At 43.9% G+C, this 19930-nt stretch overlaps 1 protein-coding gene and 1 non-coding gene across 4 annotated transcripts in view; one reads left to right on the top strand and one right to left on the bottom strand.

Moving 5' to 3' along the window:
- Window positions 1-19930, bottom strand: part of STAB2 (stabilin 2) — a 168386-nt gene that overhangs the window by 38328 nt on the left and 110128 nt on the right. For all 3 annotated transcript variants that reach the window (XR_007717704.1, XM_050748449.1, XM_050748450.1), the window contains exons 39-47: window positions 19358-19453; window positions 16406-16451; window positions 15485-15561; window positions 14166-14291; window positions 12069-12142; window positions 10161-10232; window positions 2877-2996; window positions 1768-1815; window positions 578-661 (exon numbers count right to left, since the gene is read on the bottom strand). Coding sequence is in view for 2 of the 3 variants with exons in the window: in XM_050748449.1 (XP_050604406.1) it covers window positions 578-661; window positions 1768-1815; window positions 2877-2996; window positions 10161-10232; window positions 12069-12142; window positions 14166-14291; window positions 15485-15561; window positions 16406-16451; window positions 19358-19453 (743 nt within the window). In the remaining variant the exon portion in view is untranslated. The remainder of the gene's footprint in view (window positions 1-577; window positions 662-1767; window positions 1816-2876; window positions 2997-10160; window positions 10233-12068; window positions 12143-14165; window positions 14292-15484; window positions 15562-16405; window positions 16452-19357; window positions 19454-19930) is intronic.
- On the top strand, window positions 6951-7053 carry LOC126931918 (small nucleolar RNA U13). Its single transcript, XR_007718025.1, has one exon. It is a non-coding gene; the product is annotated as a small nucleolar RNA U13 (small nucleolar RNA).

Below are 19930 nucleotides of genomic sequence, written 5' to 3'. Positions count from 1 at the left end.
TTGGGAAAAGCTACTTTCCTCAGTATTCACAGCTATAAAATGGGGATCACAACAGCACTCAACTCACAGGGTTGTTGTGAGGACCAAATGAGTAAATCTAAGCCGGGCACTCAGAATAGTGCTTGACACACTTACAATGAATGTTACCTATTATTTTTACGAATGGGCAATCCAGTATGAAGAGCCCCTGTGAATATTAGAACAGTAAAGGCTCTGATAAATCCTGCAAGAAAAGAATCTATTTAAATCTCTTTAACCCAGCATCTCTCCCTCCACACCCGTTTTTTGTTTATGGGAGGTCTAATTCACTTGAGAATTGTTCATCTTCTCCAACCTCATACGTTGTTCAGGAATGTCTTTTAGAAAGTCTCTGGCCAGTGGTTACCCCAAATCCACCTGAATGTTTCTCCTGATAGGGGTCCCTGTGCCAAGAGGCAGCCCCTTCTATTGCTGGTGAGTTCCAACCTGATCTTAGATCTCCTGCTTAGAAACATCTCCAGTCTCGGTTCCCGGGCGAGGTCCAAAGACTGTGTTCCAGCCGCAGACCTCCCCCTTCCACCCTCAGTCTTGAGCTCACCCGGGCTTCCTCATCAAAGGCTGCAGATAAAGGTGCGAAAACAGTGAAGGGGCCTGGGCCGACCAGATCTTTCACGAAATGCTCCTGTGGGAAGAAAGGTGGGGCTTACACATCACTTAACATCAGTACATGCAGGGGCTTGAGCTGATACCAGAGATGATGGCACCTGGCTGAAACAAAGACTGGATGAGGAGACCTGTGTTTCAGTCTCGGATTCAAATGAAACCCAGATTCTCCGTAACTGAAATCGTGTGCGTGTGTTTTTTTTCTCATTATAAAATTAACACTTGCTTATTGTATTAAAGATTTTGAAAATACAGCACAAAGAAAAAAATAATAGCTGCCCCCCTAGTCCCACCACCTAGAAGCAGATCTTATTATTTTCAGGTATTTTTTTCCAATGTCTCTTGCATATATCAGTATTTTATATCATTAGGATAATAATACAAACATAAAACATAAGTTGATATACTCAACTGTTGTAATTGTCTTCTTGCAATTCTAAGATCATATGGTTACTATGAGCGTATTTTCTTCTAGTTTTTAATGATTTTATTAAAATCTTATTTCTTATATTTTTATGATTTTATTCTAGTTTTTGTATTTTATTCTTACCTCTGAATCTCATTCAGATGTATGATGTGCAGAAAGATCAAACAATTTTTTTACCCCAAGTGTTAACCAGTTGTACCAGTCATACCTTTTTCTCTACTGGTGTGATGGGAGTCTTTTCACATACTACATTCTTATGCAGAAAATTCTAGAAATTCAGGGTCCCATACTTTCTTCTACCCTCACTAGCTCTAGAGGCTACCAGTTTATCCTGTATTTGGTTTGAGGCTGAACTCTTTTTTTTTTTTTTTTTTGAGACAGTTTCTCACTCTGTCACCTAGGCTGGAGTGCAGTGGCATGATCTCAGCTCACTGCAACCTTTGCCTCCTGGGTTCAAGCAATTCTCATGCCTCAGCTTCCAAGTAGCTGGGACTACAGGCCTGCGCCACCATGCCCAGCTAATTTTTTTTTGTATTTTTAAAAGACACAGGGTTTTGCCATGTTGCCCAGACTGGTCTCGAACTCCTGAGCTCAGGCAATCCGCCCGCCTTGGCCTCCCAAAGTGTTGGGATTACAGGCATAAGCCACTGCACCTGGCCTAGGCTGAACTCTTATGGTTAGACATGTACATTTCTTACCTGCAACTGGAAGAAATATTGGGAAGTTTTCGGATTCTTGGGAAGCTCCTGCAAACAAACAGTAGTTTCAGTTAATGCCTGTGAAATATATGTAAGAACAATACAGGGTTGTCACAGGATGATTTCTCTGCCATCCCTTCAACTGGAAATCTGTAACACCGGGCCTTTTTGGAGCTTCATCTGTAGGCTGACAATTAATGTTCAGTTAATGACTATGTGGACATAGTGTGAATTCTATAACCTTTCTGGAATCGCCATCTGATTTATGAAAGAAAGGTTCAGCCATTTCCAGAAGTATCTGAACTTTAAGAGCCTTTTCTGATGTTCAAATATTTAAAAAAAATCATTTATAGGTTTAGGGCAGATTTGGTTACTCTATTAACAATATTTGATCAGCCAGAACATTTTCATCCCTCTTTAAATAACTGAACATTTACTTTATAATAGGCAGAAACCTGCAAGGATCACATTGCCTCAACCACTATGCTCAGTACACACACATACATGCGCACACACGTGTGCACACATGCAGTGTGCACACACACACACACCTGCATGTACACACAAGCACACACACGTACACACATGCACACATGCATGTACATTTTAACATGTGCATGCACACATGCACGCATGCACACGCACACATGCACGCATGCACACGCACACATGCACGTGCAGCAATCCACACCATGGTAATGTGGTTGAGCTACTGAGCACTCTGTGTCCTTTGCACATACTACTTTAACAAGCTGATGGAGTTGGTACCATCATTATTTTCTTTTACAGATTGGAAAACTGATACACAGAGAGGTGACATAATATGCTCAAAGCCACATTACTAACCAGGAGAACTGAATTCAAACCCAGGCGTTTCTGACTCCAGAGCTGACAGTCCATCTTAATCCCTACATTACGCTCTTTCGCAGGTCAAATGAATTCCCAGAGGAAGACAAAATTTCTTTCCGTTGCTGATTTATATAAAATTGTCTTTCATATTTTTACAGCGCTTTAGATTTCACCAAGCTCTTGAATATTCCTTAGCTACGTGGATTCTTGGCATTTTTAGGGAAGTAGAGTTTACTTTATGGAAACATGTCTCGCATTACCTGATAAATGTTGCCACGGCAGGTAAATCCATCTCCGACGTAGTTTGGCTTGCAAGTACAAGTTCTTTCTCCTTGCCCAGTGTGGTTGCAGATGGCAAATTCACTACAGCCGCCATTTTTCTGGTAAAATTGCCAAGGGGCAAGGAATGGGGATTAGACCAGTTAGTTTGCCAGCTCTACCGATATTTACAAAGCAATTCTGCGTTGGGATTCATTTTTGGTTGGAATTCATTTTTTGTCTCACTTTCTTCGATTCATTTGAATTGTTTGTCCTTTGCCCGAGCTTGCCTTCCAATTCCCTATGCTCACAGGGGCATCTTATTCACCTGGCCTTGTATCCTAAGATCACAGGTCCCTTTGAGCAGATCTCCAGCCCTGTACAGGTAAGCCCAGAGTTGCCAAATTGGAAAGTTCTCAGCATTCAGGTATTAACTAGTAAGATTCCACCTGTTTGATACTTCCCAGCTTTAAGCTAAATTCTGATCATAGGAAAAGGTAACCATTATCAGACAGAAGGCAGGTGGTATAAAATAGAACACACTGTCCCAGCCCTCAAAGATCTCATAAGGTGTGGAAGATGGGTAGAGATCTAAAATACAAACAAAGCAAAGCACGGTTCAAAGTTAACATCCCTGGGAACACTCATTGCAGGGACACTCACCCCATGTTCCTCTACACATGCATCATCTGACCCCATAGGCCCCTTCCTTGCAAACCCTTCCCCATGCTTTCTCAAACTCATTGCCATTAGCAACTTTCTGACATTCTCACCTCTTCTTAGTAAGCTCTCTTCACCTCTTCCTGCAGAGGTCTCTGTCTCCTGCAAACATTGTCCTTCCTATGCCTCTCAAGTGAAGCTGTTTTCTTCCACTACCTCACACTGGTGAGGGATTGAAGTGGCAATGTCCTGGCTGTTCTGGGAGAGTGTCTTTCTTACTGTACATTGTCACTTCCAAAACATTTCCACACCCTCATCCTTTGAACACATAGTATCCATAATCCTTCACTAGATTTTACTCTTTGGTTCTAATGCTGGTGCCTGGATGACTGCCTTCCTCTTCATTCTTGATGTTGCCATCCTTCCCAGTGTCAATACCCTTGTCAATGGCCTCTACCACCTCTGCCCACACCCTCTGGCTCTGCAGTCAACATTAAAGTGCACTGACTGCTCCTGAGAGCTCCATTTCAAGCATCCTTCTCTCTCTCTGGCCACCAACTTTTATCATTTCAACTTATCTCTTCTAATAGTGCAGTCTCCAACCTCCTTTGGTCCACAGGGACCTCCCCTCCTTTGAGCTTACTTCTTTCTCCCCAGCATTTCTGCCCACCCACTCAGCCCCCTTGGCCCTCAGCCAGCTGGCAAGGTGGAGCACTGTGAGTCTCCCTGGCTCTTCTCTCCCTCCATCACTATGGCTTGGCAAATCCCTAGCCCTCCTGGGCCCCACTCTAACTTCTCTGAGTCTGCCGGGCTGGCAGTGCATTGCCTGCGAAAGTCACAGATACGTGCTATCCGGACTTCCTTCAAAGGTATGCACACGGATGCCTGCACTTTTGCAGTACATTTAATTTCCCTCTCTCTAGAGATGATACAGTTTGGCTGTGTTCCCACCCAAATCTCATCTTGAATTATAACTCCCACAACTCCCATGTGTCATGGGAGGAACCTGGTAGGAAGTGGTTGAATTGTGAGGCAGGTCTTTCCTGTGCTCTTCTTGTAATAGTGAATGAGTCTCAGGATATCTGATGGTTTTAAAAATGGGAGTTTCCCTGCACAAGCTCTCTTGTCTGCCACCATGTGAGACATGCTTTTCACCTTCCACCATGATTATGAGACCTCCCCAGCCATGAGAAACTGTAAGCCCAATAAACCTTTGTTTTGTAAGTTGTCCAGTCTGGAGTATGTCTTTATCAGCAGCATGAAAATTGACTAATACAAATGACATTCCACTCCTCACTTTTCTCAACTCTCAATCACTGTCCTCTCATCTTAGTTGATGAGCCCGCTTGTACTTCATGCAGAAAAGAGACACAGGTAACAAGAACCACCTCATCTCCCCATCCTGAGCTTCACCACTTGGTTGGGTCTGAACTCACGGACTCTGCTTTCCTTATTTAACAAGCGTACTAACAAATAACTAACTAACGGACTGACTCATTAATGGACTCACTAGTTCATCACTGACTAATAGACTGACTGACACTACATCTGCTTCTGAGGTTGATGCCTCCACCTGGGCTCTGGGTCCCACTCCCTCTCACCCCTTCCTGTGTTTTCCTCCTGTAACAATCTACCTCCTCTCCTCTATCAGATCATACTCCCCAGCACAAAAACATGCCTTCATATTACTTATCTTGAAAAAAGTCAAACTCTCTTTTCGCTTTTCCTTTAAGAGAACCCACTAGGTATAGATGAACAAAGACTGACCATGAGTTGAGTCTTGCACCTGAGTGTCAGGTACAGATGGGTTCATGTATTAGTTGCTCTAGTTTAACGTAGGTTTAAAATTTTCCAGAGTCAAGTGTTATAAACAATGCTTCCTTCAGTCCACATCCTTCTCCATTAACTACCCCATTTATTTGCCCAGGAAGATCCTTGCAAATGTTGTCTATGTTTCTACTTTCCTTACTTCCAATTTTTTTCTCAACTTACTTCTAGGCTCTTGATCCCACCTTTACACAAGCCTCCACCCTGATCCAGGTCTTCAAGAACTGAGACCTTGAGAAGGCAGTGGTCAGTTCTCTTCTCTCAACTTAGGTGACATCTCAACATCCTTTGCCTGTACAATCACTCCTTTTGAAACATTTTCTTCTCTTGGCCTCTGTTGACACTATACTTGATAGGTGGTTTTCCTTCCACATTGTGGGCTTTTTTACTGAGTCTTCTCTGTAGGTTCTTCTTCCTCTGCTCAATGGCTTAATATCCAGGGCCCCTCTGCCTGCCCCATCTTTGCCTCTTTCATCTTGTGCTTCAGCCAGTCCCCTGTGTTTAAATACCATCTCTGTGCCAATGACCCCTATATTTGTACCTCTGTCATGATCTCTCCTTCAGGCTTACATTTCACTGGAAATCTTCACTTGAATGGCTACCAAGCAACTTAAACTCAACAAAAAGACAGACCTGTTGATATTTCACTCAACGCTTCCTCATCTCTAAGCCATCCTTATCTTCATGAGTGGAACCAACATGTCTCAGCAAAAAACCTAGATAGTGTCTTTGATTCCTTTTCCTTGTATTTCTCATATCCAGTCTATCAGCAGGTCTTGTTGGTTATCTCCAAAATGCATCCCCTGTCCAATGATTTATCTCCCTTTCTTTCTCTCCAAGCTGGTCTCAAACTCCTGAGCTCAAGCGAACTACCTGCCTTAGCACCCCAAAGTGCTGGGATTATAGGCATGAGCCACCATGCACACCTGGCCCCAGCGACTTCTTATTATACCCACTGCTACAGCTCAGTCAAACCACTCTGGTCTTTCCTGGTCTGCTCTATTAGTCTTTTACATGGTCTTCTTGGTTGTGCTTTTGAATCCCTATCATGCACAGTCATCACAGCAGCCAGAATGAGATTTGAGAGCCAAGCCAGACATTGATATTGACCTACATGATTATCCAGTGGCTTCCTAGTCATAAATGGAATAAAATATAAGCTCCACAGCATAGCCTACATGGTGTAAGGTGATCTGGCCCCTCACCACCTCCCTTTTATTCGTTTACTGCAGTCACACTGGCTGTCTCTTCAGTTCCCAGAACATGCCAAGCTTTTCCTGTTCCCAGGACCCCTGACTTGCTCTTCCTTTTGTTTATACATTTTCCCTAAGATTTTCATGTGGCTGCCCACTTCTCAACATTCAGGAATGAGTCACCTTTGCAGAGAGACCTTGTCCGATCACTACAACCCTTCCCATCTCATCCAGTCTCTGTCCCATCAACATGCTTGCCTCCTGCTCTAGTCTAAATGTTTGTGTCCCCCACCTAACCCTCATTGTGATGGCATTAGGAGGTGGGGCCTTTAGAAGGTCATTAGGTCATGAGGGCAAAGCCTTTATAAATGGGATTAATGCCCTTATAAAAGAGAGATCTTTTTGTGGTTCATTAGCTTGATATTGGGTTTTCACACTCTTCTATGAGATGTGCCTCGCTCAAAACTTGTTACAACATTGGCACATTACCCTTCTGATGTGAGAAGAGAAGAAAAAAGAGACCCAAGGGAACTCAGTTGTCCCTTCTACCAATGAGCAAGAAGGCACCATCTATGAACCAGGAAGCTGACCTGCAGCAGACACAGAACTGGCCAGTGCCTTGATCTTGGACTGCCCGGCCTCCAGAATGTGAGAAATACATTTCTATTGCTTATAAGCTACCCAGTCTCAGGTATCCTCTGTGCTATTAGAGCAGCACAAATGGACTAAAGTAGTTTGGACTGGGGACTAACTCACGAAAGACAATGTTTCACAGTCCTTGTTGGTAGGATTTGAGCAGAAATAATTGTTCTTGGGCTAGATTTAGCATCAGGACTATTTTGTTTGTTTAGCCCAGTATTTAAAAGAGCTTTCTGAAATTAATTACCATCATTTAAAAATTGGTAAAATTTACATACAAATTCATAAATTTTCATATCTTTTAAAATAGCAGGAGTACTGTCAACACTGGGCTGACACAGTTTAGAGTACCAGTCAGTTGGAGTAGATGTTTCCCCATTAGAGCGGCAACATGATTTGGGTCTTCCTATTGATATTATCCCCTGCCTGGCCCCTTATGGCCTATAATTTTACAATCTTGCAATAGAGTTAATTCCTACGGGAATATGTTGCTGAGATACAGTAGCAAAGGACCTTCAGAATCTCCCAGGTCAGCTGTATCAGGAGTCATTTGTCCAAGACAAGGTGGCCATTTTTTACAAAACATGAATGGCCCATGGAAGAATTCCTGTGAAAATTAAGCTGGCCATAGTTCTATTGGTAACAGCTTCATATCTCAGCCCCCATCTTTTCTATAGCTTCTTTGTTATCCTTACATAACTGTTTCATGTAGAGGACATTGATCTCTTGAGGAACTTGCCAGATCAACACAAGGAGATAATGGGAGCCTAAACTGAAGAAGGGTCTTAATTACAGGGTGTCTGCACTGTTCTCATGTCAACAGCTGGCGGCTCTCAGGTGGGAAGTAATATAAACAGGAAAACAAGGTGTTGGGACTGGGCCTTGTAGGAAGAACAAGCACCCCCAAGAAATGGTCAAGGGCGCAGATCTTGAGTAAGACAGAGATAGGCTCAAGTTCTGGCCATGCCACATACTAGGTCTGTGACCTTGGGCAAGGGCCTTCACTCCTCCCAGCCTGGTGGGTTGAACTGTCCTAAGGACTGGATGCAACTGTGGATGCAACTAATTTAGAAAGAGAGTCTTTACAGATGTAATTAAGGATCTCCAGATAAGATCATCCTAGATTAACCACTTAATGCCACAAGTGTCCTTGCAAGAGGAAGAGAAGACACAGATACAGAAATGAAGGCCATGTGAAGACAGAGGCAGAGATTAGAGTGATGTGGCCACAGGCCAGGAATGCCTGGAGCCACCAGAAGCTGGAAGAGGCAAGGAAGGACCTTCCCATGGGGCCTTCAGAGGGAGCACATCCTTGCAGGCACCTTAATTTTGGATTTGGTCCTCCAGAACTGTGAGAAAATACATTTCTATTGTTTTCACCCACTCAGTTTGTGGCAGTTTGTTATAGCAGTCGTAGGAAAGAGGCACAGCTAGAGTCGCTTTGTCTGTAAAATGGGGTTAATAACAGTTCTTACCTCATATGGTTGTTAGAGAAATTAAACGAAAGAATGACTGGGCACCCCTAAGCACAGTGGCTGACCCCTGGCAAGCAGTGGATATAAATGTGACGCTGATGCAGGACTTCAGAGGCCTAGCTGACCACACAAAGTGCTCCGGATGTGACATGCTGGGTCAGCAGGCTTATCTCATCCCTTTGGAGGCACCAGGCCTGGGACAATTAGGCTCTGAGCAGCAGTAGGTGACTAGCCCAGTTTGAGACTCAGTGATTAATGACTGAGTAAACTCCTACTCGGTTTGCATAACATGGGTCCAGCCTGCAGTCAAGGGTTATAAGAGAATCAGAAGATCCTGCTCCTACCAGGATCAACATGCAAACGGAGACAAGAAGTGTGTCAATAATATCCTACAGACTGGAGGAAGAAAGTCAAAGCCCAGATGATAGTGGTAAAGGGAACTCCAGGGACATTTATAACCATCCAAGGAAACTGAGGTCCCAAGAAGCAAACCAGCTGAAAATCCAAGAGTCATATGGATCAGGGCTGGGAGGAATCTAAATGGCTGTCTGGGTTGATAACCCATCTGTTGCTTTATTCCTATAGTTAAATACCTTGAGTTATAATAAGCTCATTACTTCTCAAAACTCTCTATCTCTGGACAGTTCTAACTAAAGACCTGAGTTGAGTTTAAAGAAATCTGTTTTCTTCTACTGTCCATCCGCTGGTCCTAGTCCTACTGCTTGGACTTACACAGAACAAGAACAACCCTTTTGTTATGTGACAATCCTTGAAATGTTGATGGCAGCCTCCACCCCACATCCCAACTCCTCTTTAGAGAGAGAGAACTGGGAGAATTAGTGATACGTGCATGGACATAGGAGACACAGTGCTTCTACCCCCATATGAACCCCTGCTCAATGCAAGGCATCTAGAACTGGATCCTCTGTTCTAAGGTAGCGTTAACATGTAGAATGGGGGTGATAGGGGCCATGGAGGGTAGTTGTGGGGTGAGAGAATCTTCATCTTCCTTAGCCTGTCCTCTAGGCCTCTGTGATGACAGAACTAGCTTTTGGAATGCTACACTATATTGTTGACTCAGAGTGCACTCACTGTGGATTCCTACGTGTAAGTCTAGGAGAAGGAGGAGTGGAAAGTTGCTGTGAGGTTTACCTAAGAGGGCTTCCTGGAGGAGGTGAGAAACATGCTTGGTGGAAAGGGGGAAAGGGATCTTTTTCATAAGAGTTGGCTATATGGATGGGGGATAAGCAAGTGGGTAGACTTAGCTCAATATGCCACAGCCAAAGGGGCAGGCTGGGGGTAGCAGACGGTGCCTTCTCTCCTTTCTCCCCAACATTACAATGGAATGTGCCAGAGAAATGAACCTCATGGTCAACACACAGCTATGAGGCCTCCAGAGGAATATTTTCTCAACTCTGCATCCCCTAGAAGTGGGGTGGCAGGCACCCCGGCTCTGAGGCTTGAAGGACATCCACCATAGAGCCATACTCACAGTTAAGCAGACGTTGATGAGCGTGCAGACCTTTCCGTCTCCAGTGTATGCTGGCAAACAGTTACAGGCAGCCTGTCCAGGAGCAGAAGCACATGGGGTCATTTTGCAGATGGGTTCTGTACTGGCCGCATGAACTGGCTCTCAGACCCAAACTCCATCATGGTCACAGTAACGTTAGGAGAGTCTGTATTTGATGTTGGTAATATCTATTTTATAATAATTGTCACCTTATATTTAATATTTTAGCACTTGGCACACTTCACTTGAGCACTGGGATCTCATGCACATCCTATCTTTGTTGCTAAAATACCTTTTTTTTCTTTTTAATGTTCTCACCCCATTTGATCCCTTGCCTTCAGGTATTCACTTCTTTTCTTCGATTGGTGAAGGTCAGTTGAAAGGAAGCCAAACTATATCCCACTCTCATTCATACTCTTATCTTGCTCATCTGTACCCATGCTGAGCTGAAAGGTACCAGTGCTAGGAGACGTTAAGGAGAAGCCTTTACAGCCCACTGAGGTGTGCACGTGGAGACAATCTACCAAACCCATTGGTTGGCCCAGGAAGTTGGGTGGAAGCTTCAAGTTGAGGGAAGGGACACTGTCTGAAGAAGCTGAGGACAGGGCCTCATGTTCTGTGTTCACTGGGCTGAAGCCCAGCCCACACTCTATTCACCGATGTCCCCAAAGGAAGGGACACCTGCTCCCACTGTGCTCTCCCAAGGGGCAGCTTTTCTAATTCACACAAGGGCAGGCCCTGGGAAGATGTCTGTTTCTGAGCACTTTAACTCATCAGGGGTGCCATCCAGGGCTACATGGGCAGGTTTTCCCTGTTCCTCTTCCTTGTTCCTCTTCCTCTTTCTTCACAATGGGCCCCAATATCAGCTCAAACCTTTTCCAAGACATCACCAGCTGTCCTTCCTCAGCCAAGGTCTTGTTCTCAGAGTTCAATTCCACATCCTCCTTTACTGCCTCCTAGGACTGGATAGGCACCCTTAGAGGTCCCAAGCACCAAAAAGTTTATAGATTGTCTCCTATCTCATATGCAGTTTGAAATAGAAACTACCAATCCTCAAAAGATGTCTAAGAAAGCTCAGCATTGACAGCTCTGATTTTCTCCATGACTAAATGTGTCCACTCGCACGCACATGTGTGCTCACACAGTTCAAGACAGTTTTTTCTTATTTTTGGGTACTTTAGGTACTTGCTTGATCCGCCTGTTGAGAGACCTGGCACTGAGGTCTCCAGATGGCTCAACGAGGTCAATAGAACATTCACTGGTGACTTCACTTTGTCATCCAGTTTTGGATATATGTGATTTCCTGCCTGGCCATTTTGCTTGTTCACCATGTGGCAGAGACTAAGGAAGGCAGAACTTGGGTCTCCAGGCCTCCAGCTTCCCTGCCTGTGTCTTTCCACCCTGTGACCCCCATTCTCTGATGCGGGCACTCTCATTTTCCCCACCTCCCCTCCAGACAGATGCTGCAAGCTCCCTGTACTCAGGGCCATGTGACTGTTAGAGTGCCCACAGTATTATCTTCGCTGTGGCACGTGTGCTTCAGAGCCTTACGCCAAAGATAAAGTGTGGGATTCTGGGCATCAGTATGCTGAAAGAAAGGGGAGTATTTTTGGGGGTTGTCTAGATGCTTCTGGAATCACATGGTATTTGCAGATACCTACTTCTCCCCACACTAGGGAAGCCCCTTGTCCTGGTACCCTTGGTTTTCCCCCATTTCACCTCATTCCCAAAGAAGGGCCTCTTGATTCTTTCAGAATTTCCCCTAAAGTATTCATTTTCGGCTGCAGCTCATCAGAGGTCCATTCTCAGCCTTTTCCTCTCAGGCCTGTGTCTAAAGGCCTAGGAGTTTCCTTCTATGAAACGTAAGGGCCTGCGAGAGGTGGCACTCACCTGGTTGGGTCCTGTCTGTGTGCACTCTGCGTTCTTGTCACAGCCACCATGGTTCTCCAAACATGGGTTGATTTCTTTAAAACAAAAAACCAACATCTGGCCTGGAAATCAAGTCTGGTTTCCAAGCGAAGCCAGCGTGAGGGATGAGCTAAGATGGCTGACTGAGGGGAGTGGGTGTCAAAGCATGATTCAGTTTTCTGGAAATTCTGAGACAGAAATAACCGAACTAGGAGGGTACTGGATACGGTTTCTTAAGATTGACTATTCTGGGATAGGCCAGTTCCAGCAGAGGTATTGTCTACTGGCTTAAATCAGTCCATGGAATAAATCTGAGCATTTGTAGCAAAGTACTTGAAACCACAGAATCTTGGAGTCTAATCTAAGAGTGCTATGAATGAAGAGACTTAGGAATTAAAAACAATCATTTGCAACCATCACAATATACATTGGTTCAGGGAAGACTCATCAAAAGATGCTAAACTTAGGAGCATATTTTGATGGGGAACAACATATCTGCTTGGTGTTAAAGTGTCTCTCCTCTGACTGCTTATTAGTAGCAAAGGAGAAAAAAATAGCTGTACAATGGAGATATCACAGCACCTTCACCGAGTGGTCAAAATTAACATCACACACAAAGGGCAGGAGAGCTCAAGGCTTCCTGAGACAGATGCAATATCACTTGTGTGACATTTGGGGCCCTTGAATGTATAACTTGAATCTAAGAATGAAAAATGCCAGGCAAACCCCAAATAAAGGACATGCTACTAAAAAAAAGTTGGGGAGGTGGAGGATATTATTCCCCTGTGTTTATGTCATAAGACACAAAGCAAAGCCGAGGAACTCTCCCAGATTAAAGGGGACTCAAAAGACATGACAATGAAATACAATATCCAGCCCTAGACTTGATCCCGCACTGGAGGAAAAAATGTCAAAAAGGACATTATTGAAACAACTGACAAAATTAGAATATGAATGGTAATTAGACAAAAGTATTACATCAATAAAAAATTTACTGAAGTTGATAACTGTGCTATGGTTACCTAAGAGGCTATCCTTATTCTTAGGAAATATACACTCAAGTATTTAGGAAGAAAGGGAATACAATATACACAGATTACTCTCAAATGGCTTAAAAATGTATATATACAAAGAGAGAAAATGATAAACAGGGCTAAATGGTTTTTTTTTTTTTTGGGAAATGGAGTCTCACTCTGTCACCCAGGCTGGAGTGCAGTGGCACAATCTCGGCTCACTGCAACTTCTGCCTCCTGGGTACAAGCGATTCTCCTGCCTCAGCCTCCCAGGTGCCACCACACCTGGCTAATTTTGTATATTCAGTAGAGACGTGATTTCACCATGTTGGCCAGGATTGTCTTGAACTCCTGACCTTATGATCCGTCTACCTTGGCCTCCCAAAGTGCTGGGATTACAGGCGTGAGTCACCGCACCCAGCCAGGGCTAAATGTTAATAAGTGAATGTGGGTAAAGAACAAGTGGGTCCTTTTTGTGCTATTCTTGTAACTCTTCCATGTCAATTTTTTTCCAATTAAACTGTTAAATTTAGATAACTTATCACGGTATACCTTTATAGTAGAACAGTGTGTGGATATTTAAAGTTAGAGGTATACTTGCTTTCAGGGAGAGTTACTCTGATATATTGTGAAGCATTGTAAATGCTGTATATCTTGAGATACCATTTTTGTTAAACAAATACATGTAGGCATAGCAAAATGGGGTAATGACAATACTAAGAGCACTATCTTCAGTGTATTTTCTCCGGCATGTGTGCTTTCTTTTTCTACAGTGAGCATGTGCTACTTGTATAAAAAGGAACTAATAAAAGTTTAAATGTGCTGTCATCGCCATGATGTTTAATTGGAAAATGTATCTCCTTTTACCCTTCCAAAGTAATTTTTGGACATTACATGCCTTCATACCCTGTGGTCACTTTCGCATGCCCTTATACTTTCCTGCCCTGGCAAACAGAATGATGACCTCAGTTTTGTGTCCCGACAATCAGGGCACACATGTTGTAATCATTCAATAGGGCTCTGACTCTTACACTGTTTCGCTGGTGGAAGAGGGAAGGGCACCTACCCAGGCACACAATGCCATCACCCATGTAGCCTGCTTTGCACGTGCACACTCGCCTTCCTGGGGTGGTTCTCTTACAGTCAGCCTTGGCAGAGCAACCTCCATTGCTGATTTCACAGGCATTGATTGCTATAGAAAATGACACAGAGCAGAAGGGGAAAGGGAGGGGGAAGAGGAAAAGCCATTGATGTATTTTTCCTTAAGTCATTGAGAAATGGAAGATACTGCAAAACTACTTGAGCAGGCACCGGATTAAATATGGCCAATTCCCAAAAACAGCAAGAAAAACATTTGTGATTTGCCCTTTCTAGCTGTTTTTACTAGCATTCTGTACGCATCGTATTGCAGGACACACCTGGGGACCAAGGTGGGGCTACTTGGCCCTCTGGGAGAATCCCAGGGTAAGATGGTCTAGAAAGTAGATTGGCATGATCATTGTCCAGCGCTGTCACAATCTGGACCAAAGCCTGCCAGGACACAGTGCTCAAGAGAAAAATGACCTTAAGATTTTCCATTTTTTTTTTTCTAGCACCAGGGACCATAAGAATATTAGCTTACATTTATTGAGTGCTACGTGCTGGGTCTGTTCTAAGCACTTCACAGGTATTAATTCAGGTTACTGTCCAACTCAGTGACTGAGGTCTTATTATCCCCAACTTGCAGATAAAAATAATAATGCAAAGAGCAGTCAATAAACTTTCCCAAGGTAACGTAAGTGATAAGTACTTAGGTTCAAACCTGGGGAGTCTAAGTTGAGCTGAGTTTTCAACAGCTGCATTATTCTTCCATTGAACACAGAGAGCTCACTTAACCTCAAAACCACTCCGCAAGGGAGGTAGTTTTAAGTTTACTTTACAAATGACCTATCCAAGGCCACTTGGGTAGTTGGAGGAAGAACCAGGGCTCAAATTCTTTTTAGTCTACTCCAGACCCTCGATGCCCCAGCCATACCCTAGGCCAATCAAATCAGTGAGTTATTTTTTAATGGACACATTTCTGGGGTATATAGTAATACCGTGATGCATATAACATATAGATCAGGGTAATTAGCATATCCATCATCTGAAACATTGATCATTTCTTTATGTGGGTTCTCAACACAAATCACTGGTTTTTAAAGCTTCCCAGGTGATCCCAATTGTGGTCAAGGCTGTGACCATTTGGTTTCCTGTCCCCAGGCACAATCAACTGCCCTATTATATGCGATTCACCATCAGTGGTTGGCACTAGCAGCTGAGGCCCATTCAGACTGCAGGAACAAGAATCTTTCAATAGCCCATGCAAGCCTTGCCAGCCCCCAGCAAATTCCTTCCTTTGCTTGCCTGTGCAGATGGTCCCGTTTCCTTGGAATCCTGCTGCACACTTGCATGAAGCTGTACCATCTGAGTTGGGAAGGCAGCTGCAACAAGGAAGGGCAAATGGGGTTTGCAGAAAAAGACTCCACCTCCCACCACGTGACTCACAATGCCCTTCACCCCCAGTATCCTGGTGCCTGCCCCCATGAAACACTCAGAGGTCCTAAAGCTTGGGAGAAGTCTAATTCTGGCATGACCCCACCACAGGCAGCCAAAACTGTACTCATTTATCAGGCAAACTATAGCATGCATAGATACAGGCATCAGTTCAGGAATAAGATGGGTAGCTGCCAAGCTTTAGAGAGCCCACTGATATGCTAGGAGCCATGTTTCATGTATTATTTTGTGTCATCTACTCACTATCCAATAGCCCTAGCAAGTCGGTATTATTCCCATTTACAAATGAAGACTCGGAGGCTTTGGAGGGATTCAACATTGGACTCAAGGTCATGCAGTAGCGCAAATGGCAGAGGCTGACTTTGAATTCATGTCTAAATCCACTACTAGGTACTTAACTCATTAAGCCTCTCTGGAAGTTAGGATTATGAAGCTATGCCTTGCTGTGGGTCAGGAACAAGGTTTATGGAAACTGAGGCCCAGTGGGTTGCCTCATCCTCCAAGAAAGAGTCCTGGTGGCTTGGACTGGGGTAGCAGTGGGCACTTTCGTCAATGTGCAAGGTAAGTCAGATGGCAGCTTGTTGGAAAGCCTGGATCTGGCTATTTGATAGTGGCCTCGTCAGAGATATTTTTAGTTTCATACTTAAATTTATCCTAAGCCCTCAGAAATGGTGTCAGGAAACAAATCCCGAGGATAGAGACTAGGGTAGACCATACTGGGAAAAAAAATCCCCTTTGCATTGTCCCCAGAGGCGGCCCGGGGCTACCTACTTGGCACTGGTATGGCACATCCCATTGCAGTTGTCTTCTGTGGTCACTGAAAAAGAGAACAGTTGCTGTCTCAGCCCTCTTACTAAATCTCATCTGAGGATTTTTAGTATTTTGTGCTCGGAAAAGCTACTTCTTTGGAAGTAAGTGATATGTATCATGTGAGCGATACAAAACTATGAGACCATGCCAATCCTTTTTTATACTGGCTGCCACGAAGCTCAAAGCCAAATCTGAAGGTCAAATACATTGATGGTGTCTTGTTTGCCAGGCCCTGTGCTAGGCAGTGAGAATGCAAGGGTGAATAAAACACAGAATTCTCCCTGGAATGTGACCATGTGCTCTTATGGTCTGGGTGTTGATGTGTATCTCTCTTCTGGGTTTTGATTTTCTTTTATTCGTATTTCCTATGCTATTCTTTCTAGTTTATTCCTAATTTTATTCTCATTTTTCATCATTTTATTATGGAGTGCTGTAAACAAGCAAAACTATATAAAATTTTTTCTTGCATGTGCAGAAAATCACAGGGTTTTGCACACAGCAGGTATACAATATTATCTGTTGAATATGTAAATTTCCTGGACACAGCATAGGTTATTGCTCTTGGATGCCTACCTATTTCTTGACTGGACAAGGTTCAGAAATAAATCATTAGAGATGAGGGAAGAATATTCTTGGATAGGATGCTCATGTTAAGAGCTTTTGGGATAGAAATCTTACCAGTCCTGGCCAAGTCATACAGGAGGTCCTGAAACAGAGGGCTGCAAAAGTGGTGTCAGCGGGAATTCAGACTCAAATGGGCTGGAATAGGGGCAATTTTGTGCCTGTGTCTTATTCCTTGAGCCTAAACAATCCCTTTCTCTCTATTCTCTACCTGTTGGAATTTCAATCACGTTTTATGTTCTCCTCTCTGGAACCTGCTCTAAACATTTGAGCCGACATCAATTAGTTGGTAGTACCTTCATGGTGTGCTACTTTGAGAAGGGTTGGATGCCCCTGGCTGGTCACAGAGGGAGGGAGTGCCATGATTGATTAGTGATATCTGCTGTGGTCTTAGGAGTGAGGAGTCTGCACACAAAGGCGTTGTCTTCCTTGCTGTAGTCTACAGGCTCTTTGTTTTGTACTCCATACCACAGTTTTTCCTGTCTTTTACTAAACATTTATTTCCCTTTCTAGACTGGAAACTTCCTGTGTACAGTGTGCACTGGAGACAGGCATAGGAGATAAGCCTGGAAAACTGGGTGAGTGTTCATTGGTGAATAGCCTGTGTGGTCCATCCTGCTAAGGAGTTAGGACTTTCTTTTGAAGGCAATGAAGAACCACAGCAAGTTGTCAAGTCCTGGGGAGGAGTTGGGGTGAAAATGATGATCTATGTTTTGGAAAATTCTATCTGACAGTAATGTGGAGTACGGAGTGGAGGAAGATAGGACAGGAAACAAAGAGACCACAAGGCTACTGGTGAGAGGGGAGCAGGAGGAAGAGATGGATTGAGAGATGTGGAGACATGGAATATGTTAGGTATGTTAGTGAGGGACAGGGAGGTAGAGAAGCTGAGGAGGGAGGTTCCTAGATTGTGTGACCAGGTGCATGAGTGGTGAGGTCTTTCTTCAGAGTAGAGAAAGCAAGAAGAGGAGAGAGCCTATTGTATTTATTCTGGGGATTCGCCTAAAATGTCCTATTGTTTATGTGACCCCATTGCTTCCTGCTTCCCTCTCCCAGGCTCTCAGAAGCCTGGCTCTGTACCCTGACATTTGACACCTGCTCTGGGATATTTCTTTGGCTTGGGATCAGACTTCCCAAGTCAGCTTTTCAATGAACCTTCCTCCCTGACCCCTTATTGCTCACCGTTAAAAGGCAACTGCATTCCCTTGATTTTTGCATTGCCTGGAGCTTTGGGCAAAGGCGCCCCCTCTGTCAATGCCACATCCATGGAGTTCCCCCTAGGCTGGCAAGCACTTGCGATCTCCTCCCCAGCTCCCATCCCAGAAGAGGGGGAGTCTCTGATACCTGCTTCCAGGGGCATTCTCTTCAATCCAAAGTCAGAATGATTTTTCTTAAGTGCAAAACACGATCATATTGCTTTCTTGTTGAAAACTCTTTAATGGCTTCCTGTTGACTTCAGTGAGAAGTCCAACCTCCTTAGCCTTTCACGGCCTGGCTCCTGCCCACTGCTCCAGCCTTTTCTCATCAACCCTCCTCTTTGCCCTTATAGTCCTCTCATTCTGCAATCCTTTGATTCCCTAAATGTGTTGAGTTTCCCACGTCTTTGTGGTATTCCAGGTGCTTCTTTCTGCATGAAATTCCCTTCTTTAATAGCCTTCACCTGAAGCACATCAAGAACCATCAATGCGATGTGGTGGGGTTGGAGGAAATGGGCCTCTCAGACACTGTTGGTAGGAGAATAGATTGCTATTTCCTCTGGAGGACAACCTGGCAGTAAGTAGCAAGACCTTTCCCCAGACTGCCAACCCCTAACTCAGAAATCTCATCTCTAGGAATTTGACTAAATGAATATGGTTATTGTAGCAATGTTTGAGAGAGCAGAAAACTGGTTCAAAAAAGTGTAGCATGGTCATACTGGAACATTTTGTGGAGATTACAAATTAATATTTTTCTATTTTAATCACAGGGAAAGATATCCATATATATCATGAAGTGGAAAAGTCGGTTAATAGACAGTATGTAGAGTGTGATTCCCTACATACATGTTTATATACCTAGAAAAAGGTTGGGAGCCTAATATAAAATATCAGTAATAGTGCTTTCCTGCCTTGGGGGTATGAGGGATTTTATTTTCTTTTTTCTGCTTTTATTTTATAATTTTTTTGCTGCAAGAAAGAATTATGGTTATTGCCAGAAGAAGTAATAAAGGTGTCATTTCTCTTTTAGAAAGAAAAATGTAGCTGCTGAGCAAAGCTTAGAGCAGATTATAAAGACTGAAGGGCTCACTCTTACCATTCTCACAATGCACTCCTCGCCAGCCAACATCACAGTCACAGGAGCCATCTCCCAAGGGTCCTTGGTTGCATCTCCCATGGACACAAGAACATGCTAAGTGGAAAAACACCTGTAAATCATCAGATTCTAACCCCTGTTCAATAACTCATTTTGTCATTTACTAGGTTTGCTTTATTGCACTTAATTCTTCAACCTACTTCTAGGAATCAGTCTTTAATGGGGGTCTTGATTCACAAGAAGGGCAGGGGTGCAGGAGACAGAATCTAGCAAGTTAACAGGTGAATTAGCTCTAGCTTTAACGAAGTGGCTCAGACCGCAGTTTTGAGACGGTGTAGCACTGAAGATCTGTGACCCAAGCAGTGTGAGAGTGTACTCAGTCAAGGTTACCAGAGGATCCAGGGTTATGCAGGGCTCCTTTGGATGGAACCATGTTTGCCCCCTAAGAATGGACTTCAGGAGGAAGCCCATTTGACACTGGGTTTGTATAAGCCTGGTGTGGCACTCTTTTCCTCAATTACACAGATGAGTCTCTTTGGGAACTGGATGAAAGCTACAGATGCCTTCCCCAGA

The sequence above is a fragment of the Macaca thibetana genome, chromosome 11, assembly GCF_024542745.1.
Source record: "Macaca thibetana thibetana isolate TM-01 chromosome 11, ASM2454274v1, whole genome shotgun sequence".
Taxonomy (NCBI): Eukaryota; Metazoa; Chordata; class Mammalia; order Primates; family Cercopithecidae; genus Macaca; species Macaca thibetana.
Note: the sequence above shows the minus strand (reverse complement) of the source record. Positions and strands in the feature narration are given on the sequence as shown.